Genomic DNA, 13,732 nt, shown 5'->3' on the forward strand with positions numbered 1-13,732 from the left:
TTTGGGTTTTTGTCATCATTGTCTATCTACTCTATTTGTCTTGTACCATCAGGTCAGCTCAAATTTGACTTCAACCCTGAAAACTCTTCTGTACAATATATCTTTTTTATGAAACTTCAAACAGAAATACGATCTGTGTCCTCCGAGTCTCATAAAAAAAAAAAAAGAAAAGAAAAAAATTTGCAGGTGAAGAAAAATCTATCTATGGCTGCCATGCAGTGTGAACGTCTAATGAGGACTGATAACATAATTTCAAGAATGTGTGTGTGTGTGTGTGTGTGTGTGTGTGTGTGTGTGTGTGTGTACTTCTTTCCAAAAGGGAAGACTTTTTCTGTTTCTCACCTTCTGTTTTTCACCTTTTTTTTTTTTTAACTCTTCACTCACTTCAGCCCCCACCCACCCTCCATGTCACACACTTGTCTGCCAATTACTCTGAGCACATGGAGCAACAAGCACTATTCCAACAAGTCAACAAATATAATTGCCTCCACCTTGGAAAAACAAATATAGCTGCTGCTATATGTGCGTCATTATGACTCAAGCCACATTTTCCATGCAGTTTTGAAATTTACTGATGTCAAAAATCACACCAGCTGCTGGGGATTTTTTATGATTGTTCCACATCGTTAGTTGTCATTACTTTCCTTATAGAGTTAATAAAGACCTTCAGAAACCAACCCATACGTCACCCGCATAGTGCACCAAGGAGGAAGAAGAAGAAGAAGAAGAAATCACTTTAAAACTAGAAGTTTTACCAAACTTGGACCGCCCGGCAACAAAGATGACCCCTGTGACCTTGAAAATGAGGTCACGGTCACCAAATGCGAACTTGACCTGTGTCTTATGATGGTAGACCTGTGTACCAAATATGGTGAGGCTACATCAATATTTGATCGAGTTATCGCGCGGAAACCAAAGTGTTACAGACAAACACGCAAGCAGGCAAGACCATGCAGGTGAAAACAATACCTTCCGGCAAACGCAGTTTTGCCGGGCGGTAATAACATTCAGGTAGGAGACTGAACTGAAGTAATAGTAGGAGCAGCAGGTGAAAAGTAAGATAAAGGGAAAGATGAAGGAAGTGAGGTTAAGAAAGAATAACAGAAAAAAGAGCAAAACTAGAAGTTTTACCAAACTTGGACCGCCCGGCGACAAAGATGACCCCTGTGACCTTGAAAATGAGGTCATGGTCACCAAATCCGAACTTGACCTGTGTCTTATGATGGTACACCTGTGTACCAAATATGGTGAGACTACATCAATATTTGATCGAGTTATCACGCGGAAACCAAAGTGTTACAGACAAACACGCAAGCAAGCAAGACCATGCAGGTGAAAACAATACCTTCCGGCAAACGCAGTTTTGCCGGGCGGTAAAAAGAAGACAGAAACAGGAGACAAAATTGCCTAACTTTGCTGCAAACAGTGAAAAAGAAGACAAAGTTTTATTCTTTGTTCAAGTCTGATAGTTCAACGCAATGGCAGCTGATGCAATTACAGTTCAGATACCGTATGTCTTATGTAAATATACTGCTAATATTACAACATCACCATAAAAGATTTATGCTATTTATAAAATATCAAGCTATGGATTTCTCAGTACGGATCATCGGTGGTTTAAATTAACCCATTAATTGCAACATTACACTTCGCTCACGATGGTTTCTGTCTTTGGGCTGAAGTCTCACCATGCGTCAAAATTCAATGTTCTGCCTAATCTAGGGTGAATTCCCTCTGAAATCAATTGCTCTCTGAGGCTGATACTGCAGGACATTTGTTTGAATTGGCATACTCATTTTTCATGCTTAGATGTGATATGTTTTACAACTCCAGTTCACTTAGAAGAGACACGTCAACGCTTCTGCTCTCAGAGAATCATTTTCGTCTACTTACTTTGCATACAGAGTCCATCGGTGCAGTTTTGAGACTGAAGCACGAGTCCCTCACAGTCCTTTCCACCGTTCTTAGGAGCCGGGTTGTTGCAGTCCCTCCTCCTCCACTGCGTACACTCTGTCCCACAGGCCGACCACTTACTCCACTCTGTCCACACACCGTCCACTAGAGGGAAAGGATGGGGAGAAATGCCAAGGGAGAAATTAGAAAGACAAAAAAAAAGAAACAATCGATGAGAAAGAATCAAAAAGAAACTGAGGAAAGTGAGATCATTTAAGTCCAAAACATTGCAAAGTGCAGTATGGAAAATTGTGCAAATAACTGAAATAAACTTGGGGCCTCAGAGTAAATCAGTACAAAGTGAAGCGGACAGAATAGAAACAGACTTACCAGTGCACAGTGTGGTGCAGGGCAGCTTCTGTATGGCCTGACCATCACAGGGGAGTCCTCCATTGAGAGGGGCGGGGTTAGTGCAGCTCCTGGTTCGTTTCTGGAAGCCTCGTCCACAACGGCTGTTACACACTGACCACTCCGTCCAAGTTGACCAGCCACCGTTCACTGTAGCAACAGAAAGCAGTCACTTGATTAACACAGTGATCCATCGATGCGTTCATCTTTCAACCCCGACTCCCTTGGAGACACAGTATCACCTAGGGTTTCACCTTGCATGCTATCATGTGTGCTTACAGTAGGAGTGATTATTTTGAAAAGATCACACCAGAAGGTTGCACTATGAAGCAACTTTGACATAGCCAGGCAGTCTATGTGAAAAACCTAAAACCCCAAGCAGAGATAATGGGAGAGCTTATCAACTTTCTTTGTAAGTTCAGGCTTTCTACATCGGGTTCCAATAAAAATAGGCCTCTGGCGAGTCATTTGACTCATTTTCTGCAAAAAAAAAAAAAAAAAAAAAAAAGGACTGACTGCATACTGCCTACTTCAGTCAAGTGGAGTTGGATGTTATAATAGACAGATATGAAGAATATGAAAAGTTATCAGTGTAAAAAGCACTGTTACTGCAAATGATACAAGAGAGGAATGCTAGTAGGAAACTGTAAATCTTGGGAGTAAATATATTAATTTTATCACTCCATGCTTATGCACACACCCGTATTTGAAATTGGACAGCCACATACTGGAGCTCTTAAACTCGATGCTAATGACATTCAAATATAACAGCCAAACGTGCATATAGGTTCCATGTTGTCCCATTCTGAAGGATATATAGAAATGACTTCAGTTTTTGGTAAAATAAAAGTAAAATGAATGTTACTGTGATAAACATACCCTAATCATTTCTTGTGCTATTAGCTGCAATACCAGCAGTGAAAAATGAACTTGACAGCAGATCAGGATCAATCATTAAAACATCTTCATGCATTTTCTGCTTCACCAATTGAATGGATGTAGGTTGCCAAAGCAATTTGACAATTTTCATACTGCAACTGCACAGCTTCATACAGTGGCATTACTTATAATTCAACAGGTTTTGTGATATAACATATTCCCTCAGCTGAGAATCTACTGCTCATAAAGAACATTGTCAGAAAAGTTATTGGTGCCAGAATAGTCCTTGATATAGCCGAACTGAACATAACCTCCTCCAGAGCAGGTTAGCTGAGCAGCATCAGTCACCATGGTGACCCAGCCAAAATAAAAGAGAGCATCTTCCGACAATTTAAACTCATACCTCACTAAACTGTTAATTTCTGAAAAGGTGATAATCTCTTCTACTGATTCAAACATGCAATATCCTTCATTTTGTAACTTTTCGTAGTATTAGAAGTTCATAGTGGTCTGTAAGAGCTTCCTGCAGGTGAAATATGTGTGTGTGTGTGTGTGTGTGTGTGTGTGTGGGGGGGGGGGGGGGGGGGGGCGATCAGCCATTTCTACAAAACAACACTCACTTTATCCCACATTATTGAAAGTGATGCAACCTTTCATTTATTTGCTGGTTTACATCCCTCTAAAAAAGAGTAGATTGCATGGAGTTGTTAATCTGAGCTCTAAAATTATTGCCAAAGGTCCCATGCATGGCTTAATACTAAACAATCCCTCAAAAAGGCATGCACAGTCAATAAGAATACAGTAAGTCCCCACATAGCCAGGTCATCAGGAACACATTTCAGATTGCCTGGCTGTTAAACATCACCCTTAATGAAATGTCTGATTTTAATGTATTGTTGGATTTAACTTAAGTGTTTGTCTTTGTGGAGGCAATGTGTGTCGCCGACGTTTAGTGAAAACATCTGGATTCTCCTGCACAGCGAAGCCACACAAACAGTCTTCTGAATCTTTTCAATTTCTCTGCAGCTACTGCAGCACGACTTTCCCCCGACTGTGTTTACACTCACTAAAGCACTGAGTGAAGCAGGCACAGACTGACACCAATACGGAAACACACAAAGTTGTATAGCCGACTTAACTCCCGGTACAACACAAACGACAATGCAACTTTCAAATTCTGAGCACTTTTTGCAGAAAGCACATGGAGAAAGTAAAGTAAAAGGTGATTCGGGTTTTTGAATCCTTACTAGTCAAAATCGTGTATTTTCATGATCTGTTTGTATCTCTTCTCCTCCTTTGTCTCTTTTTTTTTTTGACTGCATCCTTCCACATTTTACTTGACTGTTCCTTCATTATTTAGTATTACTGTTGTTGCTATACCAAACAAAAATAAAACAGGACAGAGCAGACGAAGACGCGCAGATGAGGCAGTAATAAAGAGAGAAATCAGGTATTAAAGTTGAGAATGAGTCACAAGGACATCCAGAGAGAGAGAGAGGGCTGGCATCCAGAGAGGTACAGTGGGTTGAAATTCCTGCGCTGTATCTCGACAGCTCCGTCTCAGTCCAGTGCATAGTGCCCACTCCTTTCCAAACGCCCAATTAGAAATGAATCATCGGAGAGAAAGTAACCAGCAAATTAAGGCAGCCGCTTTTGTCATCTATTTCCTGAGGTTTTGTTACTTTTTTTCCCTTCTCCGCCCAACTGCTTTCTCTCACTCTGTTCTTTTCTGCCTCCCCTCACCTGTCTCTCCTCCTTCTATAGCTGCTTCATTTTTTTCCCTTATGTTCCTGTTTTTTTTCCACAACAATTTCACCTTGTCAACAGTGTCAGCCAGGCCCTTGTGGAGCCGAGAAGATTGAACCAGAGATTGAACAATCTATTTCTGTAAGGATACATCAGTGTCAAACCACTCCATCTCTCGTTGTCTGTATTGAACAGGCACAGACGCTCAGTTATTTTGATTGAAACACTCCTACTAGTGAATAGAGTCAGTGTTATATTTGAGAGAAATATTCGTGTGTCTGTGTGTGTGTGTGCGCGACCTGCTGTACATCGTTTCTCCCCAAAATGTTTCCTATCCTCTCACGTCAGTCTGGCATTTGGTAAAATGGGAAAAAAAAGAGAAAGGGAGGCATATGAGACATGTTCCTCCCCATCAACGAGCCTTTCCTGCGCAGCTTTTAGTAAAAATGGCACCAGGAGAGTTTTTGCCTGAAAAGCAATCAAACACCAGAACTGAACAGAGCTATTCAAAGTTTTTTTGTTGTTGTTGTTTTTTTTCACAGCTGTTATTGTGCCATATGCTGCACAATTCATTTCGAGCTGGGACTCTTGGCTGAAAGCGGGAACATTTGGAAAGCCCGAGTGTTCTAATTTCAAACCGAAGGCGCCATTGGTGGATTTTAATTGGGTGAGGTGAAGGGTGATGTGAAAATATCAGGCCAATCACAAAGAGAGTGTGTTGGCATGGCACTAGAGCGAATTCTACGTGGCAGATGGGGGGCTGGCTTGGCTGATCAGAGACTGGATTGGGCAGCTTCAGGTATCATTTAAAAAGGTGTCATATCGGTAAAAATCCAAACATTAGACACAAAAATGTCACCAGCACTCATGAAAACAGATAAACCAAATCAGACAAAATGACAGCTTTCAGTGCGGTGCATGTATAAAACTTACCATAAACAATAACTGTTGCAGTAGTGCTTCGTCTTTTGGCTACAATGTTTTTAGCCACACATGTGTAGTTGGCTGTGTCAGATAGACGCGCCTGCTTGATGATCAGGTTGTGGTCGATGGTGATGTAGAAGTTTCTATCCTCTGCTGGGTCAATTATCTCCTCATTCTTTAACCACTCCACCTGGAAGACAGAAAGAATAGAAAACGAGGTCAGTATGAAGGTCTCTGCAGCAATGCTATACAAAAGAGAGAAGTAAATGTAGCTGATAAATGATGATGAAGGCACTATGGAGCTTTGTGCATTATATGAATCTATTGTGGACAGGTTTGTTTCTGCCATGAACCTGAAACTTAATTAACCCTAGAAAAACACGACATCACTGTCACCTGAGGAAAATTATGTGATCAATTTATAATCTTGTTTTCAAAACTGATCCACTAGGCGAGAAATTGCTGATAAAATAAGACTGGGGGAAACATAAAAAATGCTTTTGAAACACTATATCTGTCAGAATAAAAGAACAAAAATAAAACTTTCAGTATTGTTCTAATCTTGTTTTTCAACCTTTCCAGATGACAAATAAGGAAGAGATGGTAGGACTGCTAATAGGAAGCTGTTGTGATCCTTTTTTAAAATGGCTCCACACAAGAAAGTTTTGAGGACATGTCACATTCGGTATTCCAAGTAAATAAATATCTGAAGGATAGGAGGCCTTGTAGTGACTACTGAGACTCTCTTGTGATCTCTCTTAGTTCATCCTGTAAGTAACAAAAACTGATGTTCAAAATATTCTTGTATATACTATTGTAGAAAAGAGGTTTACAAGCAGTTAAATGTAACGTATGAGGTAAAATGATACAGTAACAGTAATCATACATAATGAAATCACACAAGCTTGTTTATGCATCAAATCACAGTTGGACCCTTCCCAATATGGAACCCCAGGGTGGCAGTACAGAAGAGGAAAATGCCCTGAGCATATGTTTTCACAAGGTACTTTGGGTGAAGGGTAGGACAGAGGGAAACTATTGTATTTATGAGCCTAATCACATTTCCTGAGTGCTGTATTTACTGGTCCAAACCCTCATAAATTCAGCCCGTCCAAGCTTTATGGCAGCCACATAAATGTCCAAGCTGTGTTGTTTAATTCATGTTGTTTAATTTCCTCCTCCCTTCACATTAGGAAATGGAAATCTCAGATGCAGAAGAGAGGAAATTCAGTGTTATTCTTCAGTTTACTGCCTCCTCAGGCTCAGCTGTCATTCCTCTTCTCTCAGTTATTCCACCTGCTTCTCTCTCTGATCTTTACAGATTCTCTAGTACTCTTTGGCCATGGGGCTCAGTGCAGCTCTGAATTCTCAATCTTGTGCGAGATGCCGTGTGACCTTTCAGTTTCCATTACAAAGGGAAGGTTATATAGAGAAAAAAGCTAAGCTAAATGAAAACATCTACAGTATATCCAGTGCAAATGGTCAGGCAACAAGTTTACCCTTACTCCGTGGGTGTATAAATTAGTGTTGGTGCTCTTTCACAAGCAACAGAAAATGCAATATACAGTATATAATATTGTGAACGAAAAAAAACAGCAGGCTCTTTGGCTCTCTATTTATTCATGCTTCACATAGTTGAATAAGAGGTCCACGCTCACAGAGAACAATGGAAAAAGGTCTCTGCTAAAACAAAAGCTCAACGTAAAAATGAAATAAAATGAATCACATTAGCCGCACCCTGATCAGATTAGATCACATTATAAACCTGACTGTGAAGTTAAATGCAATTAAGTGTGACAATTTAGGTAATATAATATCTCTCTTCAGCAAAATACTACTGAAATCAACAACTTGTGTCCTCATAACTGCTTCACAAAATGGATAGAATATTCTATAAAATAGAAAAATCACAGCTTAAATCAGTGTCACATACTCAGGTCCGTCTCCCAAAAACTTTGTTCCTACACAGCTAAACTACAGTCTCAATGACATTTTTAAATACGCATATTTTCTCCACAATTACTACATAGACACATTTCAAATCAAGACAGCTTTGCCGTTTCTGTCATTGTTTTTCCAAATGCTGCTTCTTTCTAGGCAAAGAATCATATTTTCGATGGGGGTAGAGCAGAAGAGGAGCCTCAAACATCCTGTGAAAGAATGGATTTCAACCCAAACATCAGATTTTTCTGATCGAGTAAAACTGGTGTCTAAATCCCCCCCAAAATAGCACGAAAACATCCAATGAGCAAAAATGAAACATATGTCAAAGAATAATGGTCCTAACTGGGACACAAACATGAGAATCCCTATATTCTATTTTCTCTTTATTAGTTTCACCTAGTCAGTAGCAGGCAAAAGTAGCATCTCCCCCACTCCCCTCCTGAAGAACTCTGAATGACTGATGTGAAGGACACAGTGGCCACAGACAAAGTAACGTTAGCATCACATCCCTAAATGCTTTGACAGTTTTGATAATGGCTGATTATGCTCCAGAAAATATTAAACGGAAAAAAGACAAGACTACCCACGATTCAAGTCGTTCTTTCTTTATTTTTTCATCAAGCCCAGTGTGGACACAAATATAATAATACTCAGAATGTACAGATACTTTGTAACTTTTCATACAAGCAGATTACTGGAATATGCCGGTGATGTTGTGAGGACATAAATATTCTTACAGCCACACTGTGGGGAACTGACTCTTTTCAAAACAAAGAGAAAGGAGAAAGCAAATCAATACATTTTAGGACAGACACTTGGTTGAAGGTCAGGGTGAGGCTGACTTTAGAAAAAGGGTTATGGTCAGGAAAGAAGCATTTGGTGTAAATCTGTAGGTAACGATCAGTGTAAGTTGATGTAATGTTCTCTGATGTGACTGAAACACTGCTGTGTGTGTGTATGTGCATGCATGTGAGAACTGAAAGAGCTTTAAAGTATAGCTAAAGCAGACTGAAGAAAATCAGAAGGGAAAGTGAGAGCAAAAGTTGAGGGAAAAAAGCTAGAGAAAGGTGCCAATTCTAGCGTTTCATGTGGGCAAGATAAAAGAACAGAGGAACCCATTAAATGTTAACTTTGATGGTCTGAAACTCAGCCTCCTTTGCAGTAATCACACAGACATGCAGTATGTAAACAAGCATAAACACAAACTTGCACAGGCCTATAAAGAGAGCTTATTTTTTTAATCACTGTGGCACAGTCACAGCAACCCATAAGCTGGAAATATTAAATTAGGGTTGCAGTCACACGTTCTGGTGCACATTCTGCACAAATGCTCATGGTGCAGGTCAGGAACTAAAGAACTGTATTTGTCTCCCTGAACATTAGCAAAATGATACCGTTGAACAGTCCTGCTGAAATAAGAATACTATGTTCAGCAACAGCAGATGCCAAATTATGAAGCGCCACATGAAAAATACAACCAAGACAAACAAGCCGTTTCTTTTTAAACTGCTTTTCTTGCAACTGCTAAAATATTCATGACATTTAAAAACTTGTCAGGTACATTAAATGTTTCACGCATGTGTTATGCAAATGTTTCAGAGCAACGAGGCCAACAAAGTGTGTGCAAGCAGACACAGAAATGAACTGAAAATATGAAAAATGGAAAGGAGGTGTGGCAGATATAGTTTGTATAGAGAGATGCAAATTGTGTCTGAGGATCATTATAAATTAGTATCAACACTCTTCATTCACTATTCCACCCTTTTGTCCACCAGTGTCAGGTTGTCTCCAGGGTGTGACTATGCATCCAAGTTTATTGATCATATGATTAAGAAATATGTCTGTGTTTTTTTTTCAATGAATATGCAATTAATAAAACAACTTTTACTCAATTTGAATAAATTGTAATGCTGATGATTGTCCTTTGGGGTTGACTTAAATTTCTTTTAGGGATTATACTACTTTCTGCGGTACAATACTGTTCCAATAATGCTCTGGAGGGTATGGTGCCATGGCGTGTTCTAATACTACTTTTATGCAGACAGAGGGGGTTGTAAATAATAAAGAAAAGTTGGTACACCTGCAGGATTTGGTAGCACCAACTTTCAAGGCTTGATCAACCTCCACTGCTGTAGAACAGCTTTAAGCTGTTAACTCATCTCTTGTTCCCATTTCTTGTTCCTTTTTGTATAATTCTGAAATTCACATTATTTTTCTGTTTTGGATATCCTTATCTTTTTTTATTTTAACCTCTGGCAGTTCACCACTTACCTTTGTAGCATTTCAGGCTATTCATTAGACTTTAACTTCTTGAATTTCAATTTAAAAAATTGAAAAATTGGGGCATTTTGAAATTTTTTACAGTAGTGTATAGCTGTGTCAGTGGATAGCTGCTATTAAGCATTTCAATCAAATCAAAGGTAATTTTATCCAGTGACACATTGTTTCTGTGAAATTTGATGTTCCGTTTCGACCAAATAGTTACTATGTCATTCAGACAATAAATCAAAAATACTCACAAAAAGGAAGAACACATACAATTAAAAGAAGCTAAATAATAAAAACAGATTTGTTTAGTGGGACCATTTTTGCAGATAGCACAATTGAAATTGGCATTTTCATTCTCATCCAAAACCAGCAGTGATTGTTTTTAAAAAAAAAAATCTTGCAAAACACTGTTTTATTGCTTAATTTTTCAGAGTAGAGATAAGTAACAAACTAGTAATTTAACATGACACCATGAGTTGTTTCTTCTCCCATCCTCCACGATTTTCAAGCCACCAGCTGCCACTGACCACGTTTTTGGTGGTCAGAAATGACAGATAAAACATCTACAAAGCACTTGATTTCGCTATTAATTAAAAGTTTTCCTACTATTAATGATCTGAATGATACGAAAAAGAAAACAGATTAAAAGCAGTTGCTGCTGCCTGCTTTCAGCACCATAGAGAGTTAGATTTGCTTTTCTGTTTTGTTTTTATGGCAGCTGGCATGAAGGAATTTGTGTTTTTGTCTAATCTCTGAGTCAAGTTTATGATTTTGCACTGTCATGATTTGATGGGGATGGCAAGAAGAACAGCAGGGGCGCTGGGATTTATCATTCTTATGCATGATTCATACATCAGTGACAACCTAATTTTACACATGATCTATGATGATGAAAATACAGAAAAAGTAAAATACACGACAAAAAGAGCGTACTGTCTATTTCAGAGACATCTCCAAAATTTCAGAAATCATGTTTTCTTGGGAGCTCACGTTACAAGAAGAGCCAAGCTCCCCCTGGCTCCCCTGCAGTTGGCGCAGAAAGCACTACTTCACTTTTTGACTTTTTTTGCAGGAAAAAAAACAGTTATATTTTATTTCTGTAAATGGTCTATGTAGTAACAAAGCAGCATTAATATAGTTAAGACAGAAAATTACGAATGTTTGGTATAGCACATCGATTTAAGTGGTACTTCTAAATTTTTGTCCTCATGCTCCTAAATTTTTTAGTAGGAGCATCAGTGCCACTAGTAGAAAAAAAAAGTAAGTCTAGAGCGCTGTTATGTAATCTTTTTTTTTTTCAAGCAAGCAATTCACAAATGAGCGTAGCTGGTGTAGCAGGCTTAGTGACAGTCATAGGAAATGCAAAAATCAGATCAGATCATTCCCCAGCAACACATCATATTAACATGGGACTTTCCTGGCAGCCTATTAATACTGGCTGAGAGTTTTGTTTGATGATTCACTGAAAATAACCCCAGTCTTTGATAATGCCTGAAGGTTGCAGCATGTGAGCCTGATATATGTGCTCTGGTGGCTTCAGACAAAGAGACCACATGTGGTGGCTATAGTACCAATGCCACTGCATCATTAGCCACAGCTGGTGTGGCGTGTGTGTGTGTGTGTGTGTGTGTGTGTGTGTGTGTGTGTGTGTGTGTGTGTGTGTGTGTGTGTGTGTGTGTGTGTGTGTGTGTCTGCATGGCGGAGAGTGGCTGATTGGATCAAGTCGACCCCAAGAGAGAATGTGTATTTGTTATTGTAACTCTCACCCCCTCATCACCTGTCTCTCTCACTTTACCCACACACCACCAGACACTCACACACACGTAAAATAACACACCGTTAAAACGTAGGTTTATTGTTATGGTGTAGATATGAAGCAATGCCATTATATATCTCAGTGTGTAGAAATGTCCAGTGCTTTGAGTGTGTGACCACAGAAAGACACACAGATACACACAAGATACCCTTTGACACACTTGCACGTGCATAAACACAAGAAGTAGCCGTGCCCTCTGTTTCAACTGTAATAAGATTTTATAAAAGGTTCAACCAGAGTCCATTCTTTTTTTTTTACTTCAAACAAAGAAATCAAATGGCTTTTTTTTTCAAAAGGATAAAGGCTTTCTCTGATCAATTACACGCTTGCTTTGTTCATGTTTCCTTTCTGCTACACCCAATAAGTGACGTTCATTTGGCTACAGGTATATTTCAAACCTTGTGCGCCTGAACACAAGATAAAAGCAGATCTATATTTCCTTAGTTGTCAGTAACACACTTGCTTGCAGTGATGAATATTGCAATATATGCTGTGGAGTGAGGAGCAATAAATTCAAATATGTAAATACCTCCATGTGTTTTCTTACTTATAGGCAAATCAAGGCTGCAGAAAAGTTTAATATATCACACAATCTATTGAGATATGCATCTTTCTTTGGCAGCAGAACAAAGGCTCGGTCGCATGCTGTGCAAGATTAAAGTAGGCCAAGATATAGAGATATATATTCCCTTTTGTTGCAACGGAGAGCGGCAGAAAATGTTTTGAAAAGCAAAGCTTTGCTGCATATCTGCAACTGAGAGTAGGAACATCATAGTCACACTGTGTCACAAAGAGAAACACAGTATAAATCTTGCAAAAGCAAAACAAATGGCAGACCACAGAGCAAGAAGTAAGATAACAGAGCAAAGAATATCTATGACAAATGCTAAAATATGACATGCTTTGTAGAGCCACAACAAAGAGTCTCATATGGGAGTCGATAACAGCTCAAAGATACAGGGTCTATGGGTAGGATCTGACACTGAATCACAACATTAATTTTTCAAAGTAGCTGCAGGCGCAAACACACACATACACAATAAGAGTATGACAAAAAATAAATTGGACCGGTTACTATAAAATCTGATTCTGCATTCAAATCAGGGAAATCAAGCTGTATCGAGTGTGTGCATGTGCAAGCTTGTGTGTGTCTGTGAATCACTGAAGTGTTAATATGTATGTTCGTCACTGAGGATTATCCCCTTGATTAGCTCTATTAGCTAGATCCATACAAGACCACAGATGAGTGGGTTAAAGAGCTCTCACAGTGATTAGTCTACCTATGTGTGGGTGGGGACTGTGTGTGTGTCGTGTTTCCATGTTTTAATAATCCTAGCCTCCCACCACCTTCTCCAGCAGGCTTTGTCACCTCATTTTATTGCAAGCTGAGACTTGGGTGTTGGACATCAGAGGAACGAGGGAGTAAAAGGGAATTCAAGACAAATAAGGACGGACAGTCTTCTTTGAATCAGTAAACTCAGTTTTATAAGTAAAGGAAAGGTGCACGCTCATCCTACCTCCAGTGCAATTAGTTTTATTTTTAGCCTCAGGAATTAATCTGAGACATCTTTCTTTGAATCATCCAGAGATATATCTTAAAGGGGGCAAAGTGTGCCAAAATGCTGATTCATAATACTAAAAATAAAAATATTGCTTTGAATTAGTGGAAAGCTTTCTCCTCTTTAATTTTTATTGCCTACCAATGCCATCCTGTTCTCTGGAAAGTATCTTGATATACAGCTCATTTGTTTTGCAAAATATGTATTTAGGGAAACAGAATTGCTGGCTGGATAATGCCTATTGATTCAACTAAGACTGCAATTCCTTCCACATTTTTTTTGCTCTTGTAACATT

General features: G+C 39.1%; 1 protein-coding gene across 2 annotated transcripts in view; it reads right to left on the reverse strand.

Annotated features, from left to right (window-relative positions):
* Nucleotides 1-13,732, reverse strand: part of unc5ca (unc-5 netrin receptor Ca) — a 230,232-nt gene that overhangs the window by 41,308 nt on the left and 175,192 nt on the right. For both annotated transcript variants that reach the window (XM_051950524.1, XM_051950525.1), the window contains exons 5-7: nt 5,860-6,040; nt 2,284-2,451; nt 1,894-2,058 (exon numbers count right to left, since the gene is read on the reverse strand). In XM_051950524.1, the coding sequence (XP_051806484.1) occupies nt 1,894-2,058; nt 2,284-2,451; nt 5,860-6,040 (514 nt within the window). The remainder of the gene's footprint in view (nt 1-1,893; nt 2,059-2,283; nt 2,452-5,859; nt 6,041-13,732) is intronic.

The sequence above is a fragment of the Acanthochromis polyacanthus genome, chromosome 7, assembly GCF_021347895.1.
Source record: "Acanthochromis polyacanthus isolate Apoly-LR-REF ecotype Palm Island chromosome 7, KAUST_Apoly_ChrSc, whole genome shotgun sequence".
Classification (NCBI taxonomy): domain Eukaryota; kingdom Metazoa; phylum Chordata; class Actinopteri; family Pomacentridae; genus Acanthochromis; species Acanthochromis polyacanthus.